Below are 24,335 nucleotides of genomic sequence, written 5' to 3'. Positions count from 1 at the left end.
AAATATTGGAGACGTCTACAGAAAAACAAAAACCCACCATGTTGATACACAAACGTAACGCCTACTTGTTTCACACGTACACTCAAAATCTACCAAACAAACACCAGTAGACTACTAACAAACAGACAATAATAGTAATCATTATTTTATTATCTACTTTGAAAAGGCTAATCGCATATTAAAGTCGCGCGACTTTTTATTTCTTTGTTTTTTGTTTGTAATCCATTCCTCCGTTTAAATATTGTAATACCTATTTATATATTATAATATATATAAATATATAAAACATTCTTTTTTTTATGTTTCCGACAAAATTGAAACTAAAGGGCTCCGCCACCATAAACGTTTGAGAGCCACTGATCTAGACGCACGTATATTACGCACAGAATAATGAGCAAATCGACTCTAAATTGCTCAATCACGCTCAACGAAAAAGTTTATAGACATCTTGTGGAATAGCTATAATCAAATCATTTGTTAATCTTACACCCACTCGCACCCACAAACATAATTCCAGATAACCCCGGCCATAAAACTGTAATTTTGATACACGAATATTCAAAATGCATAATCGTTTAGATAATGTCATTCCGCAGTAACTCAGTACGGTAGGACCGATAACTCTTTGGTATCGCCGCAGAAACCAATAACCATTGACATATTATTTAGGGTACAAAACCTGATAGTGACAGGAACTTTCAGTCTACGTAATGCTTTGTTCAAACCTACGCGACCAAGCGACTGCGAAGCGGGACTCCTGCGGGAGCGTCAAGTTGTCAAATGGTTTAAAAAAAGGAGTCTAGTTCAAAACACACATTTGATGATTTGACAACTTGACGCAACTTGACGCTCCCGCTTCGTAGTCGCTTGGTCGCGTAGGTTTGAACTTGGTTTGAACAAAGTTCGGCCGCTGCAAGCGACCGCGACCGACAAAAATCCAGATAATATGCTACTTTATGACCTAGGTCTTAGACTGTTGTAAAGTTTCATACGCCACAACAATGCAGCAGCAACATATGTCGCTAGACCGATGTCGGTAGAAAGTGAAACCTATAGCCTCATTCATAAGTGGCATTTTATTTGAATTTTGGGGCTCGCGGTCGCGGTCGCTGTCGCAGTCGCGGTCGCTTGCCGCATTGATCGGAACGGTACCTTTAGAGTTTAGAGACAGCTTTACCGGCTGCACTTAGAGGCATTTACTTGATGGTCATTTAACATTAATTTAATAAAAAGTTTGACAGAAAATGTGAAATGTATGGAGTCTATGTGAAAGTCTTCTTTAAATCGCTGGTATCGTTTGAAATAATGTATATTTTATTTTCTGTATGTTGTCGCGACGACTTGTTATAGATACTTATTAGTTATTATAGACGCGACAACGTTGACTCGCTACTCGCTAGTCGTCAGCTACATACTCCTTGTGACGGCTTGCAAACATTTTTTATGGTCACACGAAATTCCGCAGCTGCCTTACTCGTTGAGACAAATATTAGCGATATGTGTCAAGTGTCAACACTTAATACACCCTGGCGCCATTTTTAATTCGGCACTTGAAAATTTGAATTACGAATTCGATTGGCGCATGACACTTATTATTTTTTTTAAATCAAGAATCGATTTGTTTTAGGCCTTAACTCCATTAATCCATTTCTATCAATTTCAGACGAAAATCATTAATTAGTAAATTATCGTATTAATAAATCTAGATCAGTAAAAAATCTATTTATTTAATCAATCAGGTTTCATATAACTAGCGGTAGAGATGGGTAGAGCGTCAGTGAATACTTACTTAACTCTAACAGCTTTCTAAATTAATATGATTCATGACATCCAAAAAACGAGGCTCTTGACCATCAATCATAGTATAATAAGTCCATATTCCTAATTAATGAACTAATTACATTATTTTCTTTGTACCCACCATTTTTTGTGAGGATCAATTTGATCGCTATCATAAACGCTTGTAATAGCTTGTAAGTTGTAACGTATTCCATTACAAAAACTGATCGATTATTTTTTACCCCACTGCGACTGAAGGAAAATGTTTTTCGAGTCTATGTACATGCAATATTAATAGATTAGGAGAAGAGATCAAAGTATATAATCGATTTTTTTAAATGGTAGAGCGGTTAGATTATAGCTAAATAAACATTTCCAAGATTCTTCCTATTATTCCTATATATTTCTATTTACAGCCTATACAAAATTAATACTAAAGAGACCTAGATCAAGTAAATTGTAAATCCCACAATATTAAACCATTAAAACTTCGTTAGTTCATTGTGTAAACCTGAGGTGTAAACTGTAACCGACACACTTATTATTTTTAAACTATTGGCCTTTACTCTTTTGTTTCGAAATATTCTAAACATAAGCTTCTGTACAGTGAATTGTTTAAATATCTTCAAAATTGACGCTAATTATGTTATTTTACTTTAAAACCGACGAAATTGTATTTTAATTGTCAGTTTGATACTTTGAGCTCGAGCCAGAAACCTCGATTGATCTCACATCATATTTCAGACTGAAAATAAGTATACCTACGCGATCTTCTGATGTTACGAGTGTCCACAGGTAGTTGCTTTCCATCAGGTAACCCGTTTACTCGTTTGCCCCCTTATTTCATAAAAAAATATACTTATTAAAATAAATTTAAATACAGATTAAAACAAATTAAAATACAGAATAATATCGAAATTTAATTATGAATCGCTAATTTACAAAATGAAGCGCTGAGTTTCGTTTAAATGTTTTTTTTTTTCTTTTTTTTTTTTGTGTGATGTGTGAGACTTTTGGTCTCACAGGACCTCCTTTTTGGAATTCGTTTAAAAAGCGTATCGAACGTTCTGGAAGAGTATCGGTACCAAAGTTTTGGCAAAATCTGGCATGACATAAGGCTTATTTTATTAAAATGTATATTCTTAAAATAAGATCTAGTACTAGTAGGTAATTATTATTTAACTCTAAGGACATGTTTCATCGCTTCCTGATAAGTGGTGAATAGGCTATCCACCACTTAACTTGACAGATAGACTATGGAGAATCTGTCAAAAAAGTTGTGGATAGCCCACGGAGTAAAAACAAGACTTTATCAGGAAGTGGTGAAACAGGCCCTAAGTATCGTTTAGCTGAGTTTAATTGTTATAATTTCTACGGCTAAATGTTACTATTTTGACGCCTCATTTCCTGCAAAATACTACCTAATACCTATTACGAGTTATGTATAAGCCAAATCGATTATACCTTACATAAAATACTGTCAATTACTTGACACGCGAGAAAAATGTCGCCGCGATCAAGCCGCGACATATTTTTCTCAAATTATATTGAGAAGAATTGTCGCAACGACATTTTCCATCAATTCCGTCTACTGGGTATTATTATATTATAATTTATAGCCCTAGCTTAAACTTAGGCACAGTGGCGCGATATAGGGGGAGAGGCAACAAAAATGTGGATTTTGTTACTTACCTATTTTTAATTTTTGTCAATTTTTTTTTTATTATACTTTTTGCACACATCAAGGTACAGAGGTGGGCTTAATGCCTTAAGAGGATACACCAGGGGCGACAGAAATTGAAAATAGGTATTTCAAAATGTATTGCTGTCTCACCAATCTCAAGTCTCCCACCGCAGAGCGCGATAGAGACAATACGACAAAAGTTCTAATAAAAGAACAGAAAATCTTTGATTCGTTGTCCGCTGATTCCTTCTCCAAAACTTAACCGATTTTAGTACTTTTTTCATTAAGAATTAAAGCAAGGCTTGAGCTGTGTTCCTATGTTTTTTTTTTTTTTTGTATATTTTAGCCAGTTTTATTTTCTGGGTGTTTAAACACAGAGGAAAATCTTGCCATTTTTTTTGGGTTTTTGGACGTTCTTATCTTTTTTAATAATAAAATTATGAAAAAAAAGAAAACATAGGGACATACTAATAGTGGCCATAGATATTCAGGAAAAAAATTATAACTCTACCGGCATTATCCAGGGAGGAAACAGGGGACAGCGTTTGTATGGAAAAACGGCGGTGTGGAATCCTCTTAAGGCATTTTCTTCCAGCCAACCTTTGGGTGATGTAGAGACGAGATGAGTAAATGCAAAGTACATTTTACGTAACATTAATAAATAAAGACTGTCAAGAAAGTAAAGAAATTAAAAAGTTATTTACCAATTTAGTCCTAGTTATTTCTTAAACAATAATAATTGCCATAATACAGACTATACTAGTACCACATAGCTGTGCTAGTACCGTATTGCAGTAACATAAATCTTGCCTGATCAAAATGCCCTCTCCACCGCAAGGTCTCCCTACTCACTTCATAAATTACATACAATTATTATTCTTATCACAGATGAATTTAGGATTTAAATATGTTCAAGATGTGCTGATTTACAGTGGCGCCTGTTTTTAACCGACTTAAAAATAGGAGATTATCAAGTAAGTAATATTTGCAGAACTGCCCATTTTCCGTATAATAGGTATGTTTATTGTTTTTAAGTCTATATTATCGTCTGAACAAAATGTGCCTAAAAGTATAATATTTAAATATTACGTGTAAGTATAATATTATATTTTTATGTTTGTGTTCGCATATCCCCGGAACTACACATAACTACGCCGATTTATGTGATTATTTTTTTGTTGTACCAGGTATTGTTCTACTTAGGGAATACTTACTGTAAGTTTCATCAAAATCGGTTTCACAGTTATAATTTTTGAGATAGGAAATTTTAAGTACAATTTTGAAGTTGGTTTTATTTTTTTAATTATACTTACAATTTGTATGAGTATTTCAACTGTAAACATATTAAAGTGCCTACCGAAGTAAAACGAACAAGCAGACAAGCATAAATTTTAGCCGCGCTATGGAAAGGGGATTCCTTGTTCTCCTTCGCGCCGGCGCGCGGCGGTCTACTCTTATCTTAATGAATTTTTCATGCAAAAAAATGTACAACACCGATGAAGAAGTTTTTGCCTCAAATACAGAGGTAGAAGCAAAAATAGAATATTTCATTTTTGTAGGTATGTCTGGGAATCAAACTGGGATGAGATGCGACAAAATTGACTGTAATCTACCAAAAAGTAAAAACCATTTTCCTCAAACGTGTCACCACTCACTACCAGTTGTGTACTATAATTAAATTAAACGATATTTAAATTTTATGAAAATAACATAAAAAGTCACGTTATGTCGGCAATAATTATGTTTCGTGGCCGCTACGTGTCGTTTTAAAAATTATGCGCGTGCGCAGAGCGAGTGCATAAAAATGTAATGAAACAGTTGAGAAAGAATCTTTTATGTATCCAACTACTACGACGCTATTTAAGGGCGATTTTGACTCTTTGTATGGTTGTATAATATTATGTAGTCCATACTAATATTATAAATGTGAAAGTGTGTGTCTGTGTGTCTGTCTGTTATCTCTTCAAGCCCAAACCGCTGAACCGATTTCGCTGAAACTTGGTATGAAAATACTTTGAGTCCTGGATAAGGACATAGGATACTTTTTATACTGGAAAAATGCACATTTCATTTATTTTTATTTTATATTAAAGTTTAAAATGTGGTCTGCAAAAATCTATGGTCGTACGATTAGAAAAATAATGCTTACTAGATGACGTCCTCCGTTGTGCCAAAATTCGTATATCGCGAGCGATCCGTACATTTTTCGGGATAAAAGTATCCTATGTCCTTTCCCGGGACTCAAAGTATTTCCATACCCAGCAAAATCGGTTCAGCGGTTTGGGCATGAAGAGTAGGCAGACAGACACACTTTATATTAGTACAGACAGACAACACAGCAGCCTGCAGCTCTTCTGATGCTGCGAGTGTCCATGGGCGACGGAAGTTGCTTTCCATCAGGCGACCCGTTTGCTCGTTTGCCTCCTTATTTCATAAAAAACACCCATTGTAACTTTATTTCTATCTAGGCTATCTAGGTAAAGATAACAAATGTCTAGATCTGTTAGTCTGGTAAATGTATGTCTGTTTTCATTTAAATCTTAACGTTGTTTTGTATGCCAACTCTTCTAGGTACTCCATCAATTACTAATGATTTAGTTTTTATTAAACGGACTAAAAACAGGCAGACAGATCGCCTGATTATGATGTGATTCTGATCGAAGATCTCATGAGTATAGTTTAGCTTTCTTCTCGTCCTGGCATAAGAAAGAAGAAAATTAAACATCTAAGGCGCAGCGCAGACGACAAACTATCCGTGACGCACTTTTTAGTCCGTGTAAATAGAACGTATGCAATTATTATGTTATGCAGTAAGTAGTAACGCACACGACGCGCAGCACAGACGTGTGAGTTACTACATATTATAATTGCATACGTTCTATTTCCACTTACTAAAAAGTGCGTCACGGATAGTCTGTCGTCTGCGCTGCACCTAATAGATACATTTCTCCACGCTTGTCTTTTATTTAAGAAATGTTTCTTCTTAAAGTACTACATTACTGCTGGCAAATATTATGTTTTATGTTGTTGCAAATTTCGGTTCTACGATTCGAATTTCGAACCCAAATTCAAAAGAATTTACACCCTGTTTCATTAATGTCGTAATAGATTATGAACTAAAGTCCGGTCGCCGAGTAAAGATAACTTCGGCTATTGACCGCTTTCGTATACAAGTAAGACAAGCAGCGATTGGTCAATGGACGCATTTCTCTGCCATGCGACTAGACTTGGACTAGACTATGTAACCCTGTCCTATATGATGACAGAGATGACAGCTATTGTTAACTATGAGTAGTGACAGAGCATGTCATTCAAGATTGAGAATGTCAAGGAGATGATTTTGGCAATGTCTACTGCGAATTAAATGGCAAATGGCAATTTCACGCTTATTCAAGTCATCAAGACAATTGTCAGACAAGACATTGTGGTTACAGTCTGAATCGTTAAATCAAACCTAAACTCCGTACCAAAAAATATTTCGAAAAACTATACTTACAATATCTGCTGTCTTTGTCTTGTCTGCTTGTCTTTGTAGGCGCTGAAGGTCTAAAAGCTTTTGGAAGGCGAATGAGGTAAATGTGAGATTTTCATTTGTTTTTCTTATTGCTAAAAGTAATAATATTATTTCAATTATCCTTGGTGCGAAAAACCTATATATACAAAGATAGCAAAAAAAATGATATGGGCGAATAGCCTGTAGACGGCCCCAAATTACATAATAAAAAAAAAATATGAAGAAATTCGATACATTTTAAAGTATTCTTTCAAAAAAGGTAAAAATGCAACACAAGCCGCAAAAAAAAATGTGTGATGTTTATAGACCTAATGCAGTATTTGTGAGAGTAGCGCAAAGGTTTAAGAGTTTTCAATCCGGAAATTTTGATATCAAAGATGCACGTCGCTCTGGTCGCACTGTTACGGACAAAACTGATGTCATTTTTGAAAAAATAAAGCAAGATCGGCATATTAGTAGTTACGATGTAGCTAAAGAACTGGTGATTGGCCACAAAACGGTTTTGGCGCATTTGAAAAAAGCTGGATACACAAAAAACTTGATATTTATGTGTTTCGTGAACTCACTGAAAGAAACCTAATGAACCGTGTACTCTCATTTGTGATTCTTTAATTACGACGTAATGAAATCGAACCATTTTTTAAGAAGCTGATAACTGGTGATGAAAAGTGGATCACGATTCACGTACGACAAGAACGTGAGAAAAAGATCGTGGTCAAAGGTCGGTCAGGCTTCACAGACTGTGGCGAAACCCGGGTTAACTCGCAACAAGGTGATGCTGTGTGTGTGGTCGAATTGGAAGGGCATTATTCATAATGAGCTGTTACCGCCAGGCAGGACCTCAGGATTCTGAACTGTACTGCGAACAACTGATGAGATTAAAGCAAGAAGTTGAGAGAAAGCGGCCAGAATTAATCAACAGAAGGCGTGTGGTTTTGCATCATGATAACATCTTTAGCCACTCAACAAAAATTACGGGAGTTTGGCTGGGAGGTATTAATGCATCCTCCGTATAGTCCTGACCTTGCACCTTCAGGCAGTGTCAGGTTGACATCACAAGAGGACTGCCAGAACCACTTATCGCAGTTTTTTCATCAGAAGCTCCAATTTCCAAAATTTTTATAGCAATCAAGCAATGGGATCTTCATACCAACAAAAAGATGGCAAAAAGGTTTCGAACAAAACGGCACCTAAGTATATACTTTAGTCAATTGTAAATAAACTTCATAAAAATCTTTTGAATTTTGATATAAAATGCGAAGAAACTTTTTCCCAACCTAATATAATATTATGTATAATGTACAATATGTATATTACATGTATGTATGCGGAGATATGCGAACACAAACATAAAATCATACATACTTAATATTTATATACATATAGGCGCAGCGCAGACGACAGACTATCCGTGACGCACTTTTTAGTCCGTAACGCACACGACGCGCAGCGCAGACGTGTGCGTTACTGCATATAAATCATATTTAATTGCATAGGTTCTATTTCCACGGACTAAAAAGTGCGTCACGGATAGTCTGTCGTCTGCGCTGTGCCATATATGTATGTTTTTCATTTTTATGTTTGTGTTCACATATCTCCGGAACTACAAGTCAATGGTTAGGATAGCACTTAATAGACGTGCAATAGATTAATATTGATTTAGGCTTAAATTTAATTGTTGTTCTAATGGAGCGACATAGTCAATGTTGAATAAGCTCCCTAAATAAAAAAAAAAAAAAAACTACAAGTCCGATTTGAGTCATTCTTTTTTTAGATATGGTTCAACTTAGGGAATACTGCAAGTTTCATCAAAATCGGTTTAGTAGTGTGTGAGATTGGGGGTTTTAATTCTCAAATTTTACGTACAATTTTGAATTCGGTTTTATCTTTTAAATTTGAACGTCATATTATATTATTTGATTCATCAAAAACACGTAGCACAGGCTAGTGGTGTTCTTTTTCTTTGCTAAAGTTTGATGATTAATGATTATAATATTATATCGTTCCAAATAAAAAATAATGTTCTTAAAAAATAATCAACTAAGTACCGCTAATAAGACAAAATCTTATAAGACCTAAGAAAAAGGCATACACAGGATAAGTAATAAGCAGACAAATTGAAATTCCTCACAAGCTTATTCCAAGACTTCGGCATGACCTAAGTCCACGACGGATGCAGACCGTACCTGTAACTTGACCTAAGGAAAGGACCTGTAGGAAAATTTTAGCGTTAAAAATGGCAACTTGCAAATCTTATTCGAACTTTGTAAAGTATTATTTCAAGCCGGCTCGACCATTACTTACAGCTGAGCACGGATATTTTAGCCGTGCACACGACGAAGTTAAGACCGAAAACAACAATGAAGAAAGTAACCGAATCATAAAGTATACTTACCAGTTTTCGAATCAAGATAACCGAAATGACAATGAACTTGACTGGACTCCGATGTGTATCACAGAAATATAACTAACAGCATCAAATCCACATGCACAGAATATTATACACTAGTTCACACAGCACATGGGAGAAATATTATAATATTATCTTGATTGTTTTGTTTCAAAAAAAGAATCGAACGCGGCGCCTGCGCGTACGCGGGCCGGTCTTGAACTGAACTAACCGGTATGAAGTCGGCCGCGTTTATTTTGAGCGTGATCGGGTTTGTGACTCGTAGCTATCTTCGTTGTACACACTGCACTCGATGTACCGGTAAGCCTCATCCTGAGGAACTTACATAAAGTTTTAACTTTTAACCAAGTAATTTTAATCATAAAAAAAGATCATGAATTTATTTTCTGTACCGTTTTAGCAACTTGGAGGCTTTATTCGATACCGAAGAGGTATAAACAGAACCTTAATTTTAAGTACAGAAATGTGTTCTGTTCCTTGCGTGAGTCCGTCTCGCACTTGGTTTTATAACGATTTACATAATTTATTATGTAAATACCGTGTAAATTAAAGTAATTAGGCGTCGCGTCGTGTGCACTCAGTAGAGTGTAGTAGGTATATTATCCAAAAGATGGCGTCTGGTTGTAAAATACCGAAGTTTATTTTGGTCCCCACCAAAATAGGACTAGAATTAGTGGAAGCGTCTCGTAAATCGGCAGTAGCCCAGAAAATATCTAATTTGAGATCTAGGAAACGTGCATTCAAGAAGTGCGTTATTTTATTACAAGTTTCTGATTCATCTCACTTTTTAAGAGGATACACTAGAACCGTTTTTCCACACAAACGTTGTCCCCTGTTTCCTCCCTGGATAATGCCGGTAGAGTTATAATTTTTTTCTTGAATATTCATTGCCACATAATAGTGGCAACGAATATTGTTGCATGTCCCAAATGTCCCTATGTTTTCTTTTTTTTTTTAAAGCTTTTATTTAACTTGCTCTGTACGTATGTAAGTATGTATGTTCGGGTGAAATCTTGGAACTCAATTTTGGAGTAGATATATTTAACCGATTGAGCTGAAATTTTGCAGGCACGTTTAGTTTGGATGACAATACATGATATTGTATGTGACATTACTCTAAATCCAATATGGCCGACCATCCAAGATGGCGAAATAGTTATTTTCTATGCAGTTCTACAATATGGATATTAAATGAAAGGGCTTTTTGAGAGTAACTCGAAAACGGATGTAATGTCATACTACATCCAATATGGCGGCTCATCCAAGATAGAGGTATAGTTATTTTTAATGCACTTCTGCAATATGGGTATCAAATGAAAGGGCTCATTGAGAGTAACTTGGAAACGAATGTAATGTCATTTTACATCCAATATGGAGTCTTATTCAAGGAAGGGGGATGTAGTTATTTTTAATGCACTTCTGCAATATGGGTATGGGTAACGTGACATGTCGTGTCGTATCGTGTCGTGTCGTGTCGTGTCGTGTCGTGTCGTGTCGTATCGTGTCGTATCGTGTCTTGTTATTTCAAGTCAAAACCAGTCGGGCATTAGAAAATGCCTGGTTGAATCCGGTCATTTTTGTTAAGTGATATTTAATTTTTAAGTCGTAAAATTAAGTACCTACGATTTCTTAAAGACTTAAATCAGATAATCAGATTTTAACACATTCTTGACACAAAACAAACTACAATCAAGCAGACTTAAGAAATCTAGTCAGAGATTTAACTAAAAAACAAAAAATAAATTATGAGCAAAAAGCTTTTATTTAAATACTTTAAAAAGAAGAAAATAAATTTCCCCTTAAAAATTCTAACTATTAAGTTATAACCTCAATATATTATACAATTTTCATTATTATAAAAGCTTGTCGCGAGACTTAACAATCTGTCAACATTTAATTACTTTAATAAAATAAAAATTAAAATATCAGTTTACTCAGTTAAATTGGCACTTACTAGTTTATTATTTACAAATCACGCGACAAGCTTTTATTATCATGCAAATTGTATAATATATTTAGGTTATAACGTCTTAATAGTTAAAATTTTTAAGGGGAAATTTATTTTCTTCTTTTTAAAGTATTTAAATAAAAGCTTTTTTTTTAAGTTTTTTGCTCATAATTTATTTCATAATTTAATCATTAAAAAAAGATAAGAAAGTTCAAAAACCCCAAAAAATGGCCAGATTTTCCGCTGTGTTCAAACATCCAGAAAAAAATTTGGCTAGATTACTTATACAAAAAAAAAAAAACAGCTCAAGCCTCGCTTTAATTTTTAAATGAAAAAAGTAAGTACTTAAATCGGTTAAGTTTTGGAGAAGAAATCAGGGGACATCGAATTGTTGAGTTTCTGCAGTTGTCTCTATGATCTATCGCGCTCTGCTGGGGGAGGCTGGAGGTAAGGGAGACAGCTGTAATAGATATTACAAGTACTTTTTTTCATTTTTCTAGCCATTGCAGCATTGGTGTATCCTCTTAACCGTCTTCCAAAAAGGAGGAGGTTATAATACGTTCGGCTGTATGATTTTTTTTGTATGTTCAACGATTACTCAGCTGTTTGTGGGCTGATTAAAAAAAAAATTGTATGAATCTTTGCAGCACTCTGAAGAGAGATTTTGCGCTTGGTACGGAAAATGCATAATGATTTTGTACTATCAGAGAAGTTGATTCCTATGCAAATCGGGGACCTAAGTAGTTTGGTTGCGTTACGTCAAACCCAGCTGACAGATCACAATTAACATTGAATTGACATATTCGACAAAATAACGTTGGTCTGTCAATTGCATAGGAATCAACTTCCTCGAATTACTTAAGTATAATTTTTGTCAAATAATTAAAAAAATATATTAGTGACTCGAATTTATGTCGCTTGCCGTTTTTTACGCAAGAACCGTATTTTTCCTAATTAAACTGCCCTATTTTCATCCGGGGGGCTCGAAGTGCTTGAGCTGAAGACTTCATAGTTAATTTGAACTTCAAATCAAATCAAATCAAAATATTTTTATTCAGAGTAATTTTTTTACAAAAACTTTTCCGAACGTCGATACTAAGGTGCCTACCACCGGTTCGGGAACTAACCCGGCGAGAAGAACCGGCGTAAGAAACTCGCACGGGGCCATCTTTTACTAAAAAGTTGGAAAATTACAATTTAAAACATATATAATGCACCAAGGCTTTAAATGAATACTGGTAAATTGGAGAACTGTCAAAATGACGTTTCTGTATGAAAACAGCGTTAGTTCCTTTTCTCGCGACGTTCATTTAAAGCCTTGTCCAACTGTAACAATATTATGAATTAAAGCTATTTACAACAGGAATAAAAAAAAAAACCAGTAGCCTGTAAGAACCACCCTATTCCCAAGGTGTGTAGTCGTCGATGAAATCATTAATTTTATAATAAGCTTTAGTACACAAATGTTCTTTTACTACTTTTTTAAATTTATTGATAGAGAGATTTTGAACGTTCTTGTTCCTTGTTCCAGGCATGGGCGTACCCAGGTTCTGGGCCAGGCGGGGGGGGGAATTAACCCTGGTTCTGAGCCCGGGGGGGGGGGGGGGGGGGGGAATTACGCAGATTCTGGGCCAGGGGGGGGCAAATCAGATTTTTTATAAGCTAGGTGTTTATAAAGAATAAAAATTAATAATTTTTACTTATAAAAAAATTGTATTACTTACAAACAAATGGCAAAAATTCGTTTATTTTTAATTTTTATAGATGAAAGTACCAGATAATATACTTAGTAGGGACGTCAACACGATCCAGGGGGGGCAGCCCCCTCGGTATGCCCATGGTTCCAGGCACTAAGAAAATCCCGCAAGACGGTAGGACTCGTACAATTTAAAAAGGCGCTTACACGCGTATCGTAGTATCGTGCCTAGATCCTTGTTGCTTGCTATTTAATGAAATTTCTATTATAGCTATTAATTTATTACTATTCATAACATTAGTCTTTTCCTCGAGCTTTCCTCCACTCGACTCAACCTCCGTCCTCAATGGTTAAAGATATGATATTTAACATTTTGTTGAATAAAATATAATATGATATTTAGGGATTGAGGTTAAGTCGAGCAGAGGCAATATCGAAAAGACGACAACGAAATATTACCGCAAAAAAGTACTGTCCTTTCCCGGGACTCTATAATCAAATCTAGGAGTGGTAGTAGCAATATTGGCGTGATAGTTATAGTACTAACAAGTTAATAATATTATTATAGCTCCAATCAGCAATCTAAAAACAATAACAAACTATACCTAATAACGAGACATCTTTCATCGATAACTTATCAATATTATCAGCTGTTTAATATTGATATAGCCACGTAACAGTGATATTGATATCGTCCGTTCACTTAGTTATCGATATTTTATCGGTCGTACAACTTGTCAAAAGTCAAATAATGCAATTGTCGAAATTAGTGTTTAATCATAACACTTACTAATAAAATTAATATTATAAGTACAGCTAATAACAGCTATACAAGGATTGCTTGTTTTTGTCTGGCATGTTGGAAAAGTCATAGCATACCCGATAAAGACAGAAATACAGGTAGAGGAACCTGTCTCCTTTAGTTAATCTTAATACCTACTTATTAGTTACTAGCTGTTGCCCGCGCCTTCGTCCGCGTGAACTTCAGTTTATAGCGCGCGGTGTCAACAAAATTGGTGTCAAAAGCTTTTTAAAACGAAATACCCAAAACAGCATAATTTTTAAATTAAACTTTTTTAGACCAAATTTTAAAGCTTATTTAGCTTTACACAACTTAGCTGCATTACACAATTTTAGTTTTACCCTTAAACTATTTGGTATTTATTATTGGTATGCTATTGTTTCTAATATCTATGTTGGTAGGAGTTATTTGATAACGTGTATAACAATCGAAGGAATCGATAAGCTTAGCCTATCATAGAAATATATAATATGAGCAAGCGATAGCGCGATCTAGGCGACTCTTGGCGCCATCTGTTATGAATTTTTGGAACCCCTTTTTTTCACCCCCTTACAACCCCTTTTTCCAGTTAAAAAGTAGCCTATGTCCTGTCTCAAGCTTTAGACTATCTGTGTACAAAATTTCATTACAATCGGTTCAGTAGTTTTGGCGTGAAAGCGAGACAGACAGAGATATTTTCGCATTTATAATATTACTATAGATTAGTATAGATTTGACATGAATTTGAACAAAAAGTTCATTTGTACTTCTACGAATACCTACCTACATTTTTTTAGTTATCGACTGTTACTCAATCCATACTTCCATATCCATCCATCCATACTAATATAAATGCGAAAGTGTGTCCGTCTGTCTGTCCGTCTGTCTGTCCGTCTGTCTGTCTGTCTGCCCGTCTGGCTGTCTTCAGGCTGTACATCAAAAACCGCCAAGTTTATTTCTCATAATAATCTGTGGTATTTCTGTTACTCGCACTATAAAAAAAAAACCGGCCGAGTGCGTATCGGGCCACGCGCAATATAGGGTTCCGTAGTATCGCTTTTGATAATATTTTTTGCATGGCCATTGGCCAATAAATGCTCATTTTTATCGTGTTTTACCAGAAATATTAATCGATCAAAGTGTTTAACAGTTAACACTACTAAGAAAATCATTTCAGATACGTTCATAGGAATTTTAACGAAAAGTAATTCCTTTATAGTTTATACTTATCTGACTACATTTTTTTGGTAGATAGACAAATAATTTATTGAAGTCTGCTAAGCCGTGATAGTTTTCCTTTTAAGTCCAGCATAATATTTGCTACTCCCGTGAACTTCTTTTACATTAAACGCGGGAGAGCCATGCCTCGCCACGAATGGGCCGGCTCGACCGGAGAAATACCACGTTGTCACAGAAAACTGGCGTGAAATAGCGCTTGCGCTGTGTTTCGCCGAGTGAGTGAGTTGACCGGAGGCCCAATCCAATACCCCATTCCCTTCCCTACCCTCCCCTATTCCCTTCCCTATCCTCCCCTATTCCCTTCCTTTCCCATCCCTACCCTCCCCTATTCCCTTCCCTTCCCTACCCCACCCTATTCCCTCTTAAAAGGCCGGCAACGCACCTGCAGCTCCTCTGATGCTGCGAGTGTCCATGGGCGACGGAAGTTGCTTTCCATCAGGTGACCCGTTTGGTACTTTAGCGCAGAGGTTCCCAAACCCCTTTGTTCGGGGCCCACTTTTAAGGTGTTGGGTCATACTGCGGACCCCCTAAGAACCCCATACCAATCCATGAAACTCGCTATTATTTTAAGTAACAGTCACTGTGCTTTTTATCAAATTATCCGCCCCCAAAAATATTATAGTGATTATTCTACAAATAAGCGTCAAGTTAGGCTAGGGGCATTATATTTTTAAATATGGGTGTCAGGATTACATAGAAAAGTACTATTTGATGGCACGTCTATGACATATTATATTATAGCGATTATTAAAAAAAGTGGCAGGTTGATAAGGCAGGGTTCGCCATCCCTGGCCTATGCTTTCTAATAAGCGAAATCAAGCTTACACAAAAGTTCTTCACTGCTAACCAAATTAATTTACATGGACCCTACATAATTGTGGACCCCCAATTTTTGTCAGGGCCAACGTGATGGATGATGATGATGAAGTGTAGACCCCCGTCTAGTCTCCCGTGGACCCCTGGGGGTCCACCTGGACCACTTTGGGAATCACTGGTTTAGCTGGTAGAAGGGGGGAGGGGGGCTCTGAAGTCTAACGATTTTTCCACTTTAAAACTTCATATTTCACAAATGGGGAATCCAGATTATGGAAAATAATTTTTGAATCCATTTTGACGGCATCCATACTAATATTATAAATGCGAAAGTATCTCTCTCTGTCTGTCTGTCTGTCTCGCTTTCACGCCAAAACTACTGAACCGATTGCAATGAAATTTTGTACACAGTGATTCTAGAGTCTGAGAAAGGACATAGGCTACATTTTGATGTGGGAAAATATCTTATTTCCATGAAAATATCGATGAAAATTAATTCGCATTGCGCGTGGCAAGCGCTCATCCCGGGGGTCCTGGGTTCGAGTCCCGCAGGCGGAACAAAAAGTTTTCAATGTTCCTGGGTCTTGGACGTGTATTAAAATAATACTTCAAAAATCTTAAATATACTTTATGTATAATATTATAAAAAATCCAGAAATATATCGATGCAATGAACATTTTAGTTCTAATACGATTCAACAGATGGCGTTTTAATTTTTACTTCATTGTAACATAGAACTAATCATACTTATTAGTTATTATGTTTTTGTTTATAGTTTTTAATACGTTAGAATATTATGTTTAATAATATTATCACTTGGTATAATAATAATCAATCTATCTTATCTTATAGAACTCCAACTGCATTTCTAATATAATTATGTGACAACTTGACAACAGAAGGCGCTCTAAAATAAAGGAGGTTCAAGTGTACCGTGTTGGCCTATATTCCATCCAGAAAATATGTCAATGCAATCAACATTTTAATTCTAATATATGAAAACAGATGGCGTTTTATTTTTTACTTAAATATATTTTATTTATAATATTATAAAAAATCCAGAAATATATCGATGCAATGAACATTTTAGTTCTAATACGATTCAACAGATGGCGTTTTATTTTTTACTTCATTGTAACATAGAACTAATCATACTTATTAGTTACTAGCTGTTGCCCGCGATTTCGTCCGCGTGGACTTTAGTTTATAGCGCGCGGTGTCAACAAAATTGGTGTCAACGTGGTGTCAAAAGCTTTTATAAAAAAACCCTGGTACCCCTTAAATCAATACAGCTGTGCAGTGTGCACACAATAAGTATTTCATTTTTTATATTAAACTTTATATTTTATGCCAAATTTTAAAGCTTATTTATTAATAATTGGGCGGCATTTCACAACGCGAGCGGTAGTAACATATCTGGTTTGAGTATTTCATCATTGCGTTATAAACATAAGATAAGAAAATCGCGATCCTCGTTCTAGAATCTAGACTCTATAGTCTAGACTCTAGAGCATCTTCTGCATCACAAGACGTGTACTCGGCAGCGCGTATTGAATGAAACTGCGCAGTGTCGTTTGACAAACCATTCAAACCGACATCAAACGGTTGCATCAAACACGTAAAGTTTGAATCAAACCGTTTGATCGTCTTCGGGGCACTTAAGATTTCCTTGTTGACTATGGAACTCTAAAAAGCGCTCTCTGGTGACTGATCATAAAATCTTAGTATGAATTGATATTTATCTCATACCATATTATAGGGTACGTACAATAAAAAAAATCAGTCACTCAACTGTCAATGTCAACTGTCAACTGCCTCAACCGTCAAAAGTCAAAACTCAAATTGCCAAGTTTCCGCTTTTTGTTTGTAATGTTTTATGTTAATAAACTGAAACAAGCATAATTTACAGGATTTAATTAAGGTTCGTAAGAGTAACAATTTCAAATTAGTAATACACTCGATTTTTTAACTAAAACCGCGTATTTAATTCATCCTTTGCGTCCGCTACCAACTTCACTTCTAGGTGTGGCTGTTGTTTATTATTTGAAATTGTAGGATATTTTAATCAGGCCTCAGGAGTCAGTATTGTAAGTAGAAGTGACAATGCCAATCCTGGAATCATGTTGGTCTCCGTGTATTTGGACGTCAAACGTGAAGAATGGAAGTCGAGCGATCGCGGTGTATACAGCCGCGATGTCCGTGGTCCTCATCACGTTTATCGCGTACCAGATGGCCGGAGGAGACTCCACACAGCTATGGAATCCGCTGTTCGAAGCTGATGTCAGAGGCTGTAAGTTTCTTGTTAGATCAACTAACCTAACTTTACTTTGTTTACATACAAACAAAAATTTGATTTATCCTAGCAATATAATATTTAGTTACATATTTTAGAGTTGTATGTTGTCAGCATAAAGTTCTATCGGTTTAATAACTTCAAACTGATGTATTAACTATGTAAATTATTTGTTTGGCTTTAGAAGCCTTTGAAGTAGTGAATCCCAAATCTAGCAAACTATATTTCCAGATTCAAATGTCGTTGGATAATATAATCTCTTGTAGTTTCATTATACTAGCAGCCCGCAAGCATTTGGCTGCCAGGGGGCACAAGCGAGCTAAATAAACTGAAGTCAAGTCACATTACAATAGTGATTTTATATCTCAGTATAAAACCCAAAAACATTGACAGTGGTGGCTAGGGTTGCCACCCGTATTTTATTATAAAGTACTAGCTGTTGCCCGCGACTTCGTCTGCGTTGGCATAGTAGATCACATCCCTAATAATTATTTATTGTACAAAAATATTCAGTATACAGAATTGACTTTCCTACGATTTTATTATATAATAATAATAATAATAATAACGTTTATTTAACATAAGACATCACATTACACTACCATAAGACAAAACACATTACAATACATAGAGAAAAATAAAAGAAAAATAATTACAAAAATAATAGCATAATAATATCATGAAGAACAGTACAAGTAGTGCATTGTCATGTCTACTGCCAAAAAGGACACCACTCAGGCGTATCACAGTGCCTGGTATTATGTGGTTCCTAGTAAACCGTCATCTGAAAACAGGGACGGATAAGCACTCAGCAATACATAGAAACATACATTACATCCAAAATATTATTTTATATATAAATATAATATAATATATACAGATGTTCCGGGCGGCCTCGCTTGCGTAATTTGGAAATTTCACGCAACAGTATATTTTGCAGCAAAAAATAGCCTATGTCCCTTTACGTGGTCTATTCTTCATGTTTGCCAAATAACATAAAAATTGCTCCAGTAATTCATAATATAATAAGCAATTCCATATAATTTCCCCCGTTTTTCCACATTTTCATCTATTTCTTCGCTCCTGTTAGTCTTAGCGTGATAAAATATAGCCTATAGCCTACCTCAATGAATGGGCTATCTAACATTGAAAGAATTTTTCAAATCGGATAAGCAGTTCCTGAGATTAGCACGTTCAAATAGGCCCTTTCATATAATTTCCCCCGTTTTTTTCAACATTTTCCTCTATTTCTTCGTTCCTATTAGTCTTAGCGTGATAAAATATAACTTATAACCTTCCTCGATCAATGGGATATCTAACACTGAAAGAATTTTTCAAATCGGACCAGTAGTTCCTGAGATTAGCGCGTTCAAATAAGCCCTTTCAAATAATTTCCCCCCCGGTTTTTTCCACATTTTCCTCTATTTCTTCTCTCCTACTATACTTAGCGTGATAAAACATAGCATATAGCCTTCCTCGATAAATGGGCTATCCAACAGTAAAATTATTTTTCAAATCGGACCAGTAGTTCCTGAGATTAGCGCATTCAAACAAACAAACAAACTCTTCCCAATTATAATATTAGTATAGATTGTATGTTATTCAGGCAATTGTACTTTGTACTTTACGAAAATAATAGACGCACAAATCTTTATTTCAAACTAAATGACCTGATGAACCTCATATCACCTATCTCTCAAGTTTTAAAGAAACTAACAAAGTACAGAATTTGTTTTTATTTATACAGATAATTTTATAAATTATACTTTATTTTTATACTGTGTACTGTTTTTTTCTCACCTAAAGTAGCCAATGTACTTGATTTGGAAAAAAATAAAGGTGGCAGCCCTAGTGGTGGCTCATTTCATGTTACATAATTACATATAAACTTATGTCTAAACATTATTAGTTGTAAAAGCCTATTTTTATTAATTATTCTTTTCATTATAGACGCTACATTTACAAGAATATTATTTTAACCTTTGATTTTGTTTTATTTTCAGCTCTCCTAGTTTTTGGGTCGATTTTTATTTTCATATTCTTATTCTTAATTGTATCTTCGGTCCTAATGGTAAGTCAAAATTACTTTAATTTTCTCTTGTAAGATTGTTACTTATAATTGTTCTTTAGGGGGATATTAGATTATTATTTATATTGGATCCTAGATCATTGATCCTGGATAATGTTATAGATATATTCATTTCCTCCTTGACCATATTTTTTGACATTTGCTGAGAGATTGGATCCAATACGGTCATAGAAATAGGTGTTGCCAGTTATTTAATATAAAAAAGGAGTTTTTAATTTCTTGTTCGTTAATATGTTTCAAATAATGTAATGTAATTCTTTTTCTAATTATATACTTGGATAATCTTGCTGAAATAACAAAAAACAAGCCATATTAAAAATGACGATGTCGTTTGACAAATCTAATTCTCTGAGATCTAGTAACTGACATCAGCGTTAGCGCTCTCCATTGGCTATTGAAACCACATATGACGTAATATGGGATCAATGAAATATGATAATGTAATATGCAGATATGATCAAATGATCATATATATTGGATCCTATACATGATCATATAAATGATAATGTAATACCCCCCTTAAAGAAAAATCAAAAAACAAAATTGAAAATACTTAATATAAATTCTTCATATTAAACATTGAGGGAGAATTTACATTTGAAAGTCATTTGAATGGCTTATTATCATAAATATCTAAAATCTAAACATAAAATGATTATATTAGCTGCAAATTAAAATATAATATTTTGTAGTAAGTACTGTATAGTGTATACTCTGTTACTTCTGTTTTATGGTTGTTATTACCAGATACAATTTAATTTCAGGTGATTGGAATGGAAGTGTGGCTCCGAGGATTGATGCTGCCATGGCTGATCACAATGGGCTTAATCATCATTTTCCAGTTTGCATTCAGTCTGTGGTTGTTCGGAGGATATTATATTTATGTAAGTCTTATGCCTGGTGTCAGAGATAGTTAATGATTTACTTAATTTCAATTCATTTAGTGGATTGACAGAAAATTTATTGATATATGTTGACTTAATTTAACTTAAAGTTAAGTAAGTAATCAATAAAAGTCTCTTGAGTGCCTCTGTTAGCATTATATCTGAAATACAGTTTCTTGTGGATGGAACATTTACATTAAACATATTAAAATTTAGATTTTGTGTGTGTTGTGTTGTGTTCTATTCACAATATCATGTGAATAGAACACATAATACAAAGTGTTTTCAATTTCAGCTGGATGCGACTTTTGCATCTCTTCTTAATTTGGTGTGGCTGGCTTACAATGTAAGTTTTTTACTACAAATACTAAGGAAACGTAACTCCCATACTACTACCGTTTTAAATTTGGTTCCTTTCGAACTGTCATGTATGATGTAACGTCAGCCTAATATTGCTCAAGGCCATCTAAATATTGCAGATGTATTTAAATGTGTACATAAGGTACACATTTTTGCCAAGTATTGTAGAGCATGTTTTTTGACGGAGTTACTTTTTCTTAGTTTATAAAAATGAAATTTATTTAATCATTGTATCTTTATCTGACATTTGCCTAACGGAAAACACGATTCACTTATTTTGACTCGATAGTTATATTTTTCGAAATTATGAATCTTTCTGGGCTTTTCAACGAATATTGGTTACACTTATTGAGTTACTATCATTAAATAATTTGCACTACCATAATCACACACATAATAAAATAATGGCTAAAGGAAATAATATTAGTATTGTATTTAATTTTTAAGTAATCATCAAAAACAGTTTTGGGACTTACGACCTTTACTTTCGTGCTATAATGCGGGAACTGTTGTTACACGATATTGTTCACGGAGCATTGTGCTTTGCGCTGCAGCTAATAAGCTGCAGCGCAATGCACAATAGGGCGAAAATGTATGAAGAAATTTGAGAGCGTTTCTTATTTTTCTTGTAAATGGAAATGTTATTTATTTTTATATAAAATATAGCTATTTGTACAGGGGACTAAAAAAGCAACAATTTTTTTATATATTTATTCTCCTTAGTTCAGTGTATTTAGCTATAATGGTACCTAATCAAGCCCCATTTTTTAAACTTTTGCGATTATTGTGATGGTTAAAACTTAATTTTTTATGCGGCTGTACAATTTTTATGGTGTAGACGTGGAGATGAATATATTATCTTTCATTTGAAACCAAAATATCCTCGCAGTGTGACTCCTAATTCTTTAAAATGGTACCGGAAAATCGCTGATATTTGTGAAAAAATGTGATAGCGTCCTTAACTAAAATATTTAATTGTGTTTTCAGGTCTACTGCTATATGTGCGTCCTGTCGCAATATCAAATCATCCTGGAGATGCAGTCGCCTAATATCGAGATGTTGGTGGAGTACTGATATTAGGCTAGCTAATTCATACTTGGACGCTTAAGCATTTGTGTTCTATCCCACAAAAAATTACGTATTGATTTATAACAAGACTCCATTCATAACTCAACAAAAAATATATATTTGTGGGTTAGTACACAAAATGCTTAACAGTGACCAATGACCATGATTGATATTAGAGTCTCAAGAACTGAAATTTTACATTCCTTAATGTAATAATGTGAGGATGTTTGTATATACGGAAATCTAATTTGGGATGAATCGTTTCTACCTATTGCTTATACTGGTGTGAACTGTACTTTGATTCTACAATTTCAATTATTTCTGTCGTACTACAAAATAATTTACTCATAATATACGTCACACTCACAGACATAGATCATGATAGATACCGCATGTGTATATACTTCGCGTGCCATATCACGCTCCCAAACGACGAGCAATGCTCGTCTTTCGAAAGTCTGTTCTTTAGTCTGCTATCTGCTTTAAAAATGTCTAAATGCCTAAAAATGCCTGTAGAAATTCAAATAGAAACGTTGGCCTAGATAATGGGCACTTTTCTTATCATCGGTACGTCACAGTAGCTATAGAAAAGTGGCACGCTCGTTTTCACACAAATGGAGCGACATGCGGTATCTATCTTGATCTATGCTGTGGTCACACTAATGTTTACCGCGATGCTGAACTGAAATTAGAGTAGCAAAATAGCAACTTTTTTAAAATATATTTTATGAAAACCACAGAACATGTCACCAGCTATCCTCAGTTCCACACAACTACGATTGGCCAATGGCCTCATTCACAATATAATCCCAATAGTACCATCGAAGGAATAGATTCGTTGACGGACCTGCGTCATTTGATCGGATTATGTTAGTTTAATATTAGCGGGCCCCTAGACGATCAATTTTATTGTGCAATATCACGTATTATTCAATACCTACTAGCTATTTGACCGAGCTTAGCACGGTATTCGATAAAACACGTTAAAATTACATTTTCTAAAAATGATTCCTAGCTAGATCGATTTATCGCCCCCGGAACCCCCTATATACTAAGTTTCATGAAAATCGTTGGAGCCGATTCCGAGATTCCAATTATATATAGGTAAGTATATTTAATATCTTCAAACGAGCAATTCTTGTATATACAAGAATTGCTCGTTTAAAGATATAAGATTATTGACCGTCTAGGGTTAGTATTAAACGCGCCCGCCTTTCAATCTTATTGTCAAATAAATAGTTCAATGATATTGCACAACAAAATTAGCGGGTTTGTTATATACGACCAAGTTACGTAGGTCCACTATCTGCTTTGAATCAATTGCTCTGATAGTATATTGATACGTATAAAATACATGAATCTCTTACTCCTCTGATTGGTTACAAACACTACTTTGCCATGTAACTATTTCTAAAAACTGTAAAAACGATTCATCGCAACTGAGTGGCCGACTTTAGGCCATCAAGTTAATATACCTAGCGGAATAGAGAAACAAAGGCCTGAGCAAGAGAGATGTCACTATCAGTAACACTGCGTGGTAAAAAGAGACGTGTGATACATGACAGCAGAACTCTTTTTTTGACGTCCAGTCGGCACGTGCCGCACGTTGACAATTTAATCTCATAGAATTCATGTTCAATCATGATTGTGTAAGTGTATACGTACACATTTTACACACAGATGAAAACCAGTTTTGGTTTCGTTTGACAGCTCGAGATTGTTGCTCTATTCCGCTAGGTATATTAACTTTATGCTTTAGGCCTACATGAGCTAGTT

The 24,335-nt window shown here is 35.0% G+C and overlaps 2 protein-coding genes across 5 annotated transcripts in view; one reads left to right on the top strand and one right to left on the bottom strand.

Annotated features, from left to right (window-relative positions):
• The window catches only part of LOC121736286 (rho guanine nucleotide exchange factor 17), a 105,024-nt gene extending 95,425 nt beyond the window's left edge, over positions 1-9,599 (bottom strand). For all 3 annotated transcript variants that reach the window (XM_042127378.1, XM_042127380.1, XM_042127382.1), the window contains exon 1: positions 9,373-9,599. The gene's annotated coding sequence lies outside the window, so the exon portion shown is untranslated. The remainder of the gene's footprint in view (positions 1-9,372) is intronic.
• Positions 9,600-17,717: 8,118 nt separating this feature from the next.
• Positions 17,718-22,924, top strand: LOC121736287. Of its 2 annotated transcripts, none has more exons than XM_042127384.1 (6): positions 17,718-17,786; positions 17,935-18,155; positions 20,162-20,229; positions 21,012-21,131; positions 21,427-21,477; positions 22,479-22,924. In XM_042127384.1, the coding sequence occupies exons 2-6, from the start codon at positions 17,969-17,971 to the stop codon at positions 22,563-22,565; spliced, it is 513 nt and encodes a 170-aa protein (XP_041983318.1). In that variant the 5' UTR covers positions 17,718-17,786; positions 17,935-17,968; the 3' UTR covers positions 22,566-22,924. The 2 variants fall into 2 exon arrangements, with proteins under 2 accessions (XP_041983318.1, XP_041983317.1); XM_042127383.1 differs by having other exon boundaries at positions 17,921-18,155.
• Positions 22,925-24,335: the final 1,411 nt, after the last annotated feature.

The sequence above is a fragment of the Aricia agestis genome, chromosome 18, assembly GCF_905147365.1.
Source record: "Aricia agestis chromosome 18, ilAriAges1.1, whole genome shotgun sequence".
NCBI lineage: Eukaryota > Metazoa > Arthropoda > Insecta > Lepidoptera > Lycaenidae > Aricia > Aricia agestis.
Note: the sequence above shows the minus strand (reverse complement) of the source record. Positions and strands in the feature narration are given on the sequence as shown.

Bases quoted from the DNA above. Each gene is read 5' to 3' on its own strand.
- LOC121736287 (XM_042127384.1), top strand. From the start codon at position 17,969: ATGCCAATCCTGGAATCATGTTGGTCTCCGTGTATTTGGACGTCAAAC. The intron at 20,230-21,011 runs GTAAGTCAAAAT...ATTTAATTTCAG, and splicing joins TTGTATCTTCGGTCCTAATG to GTGATTGGAATGGAAGTGTG. The intron at 21,132-21,426 runs GTAAGTCTTATG...TTTCAATTTCAG, and splicing joins TCGGAGGATATTATATTTAT to CTGGATGCGACTTTTGCATC.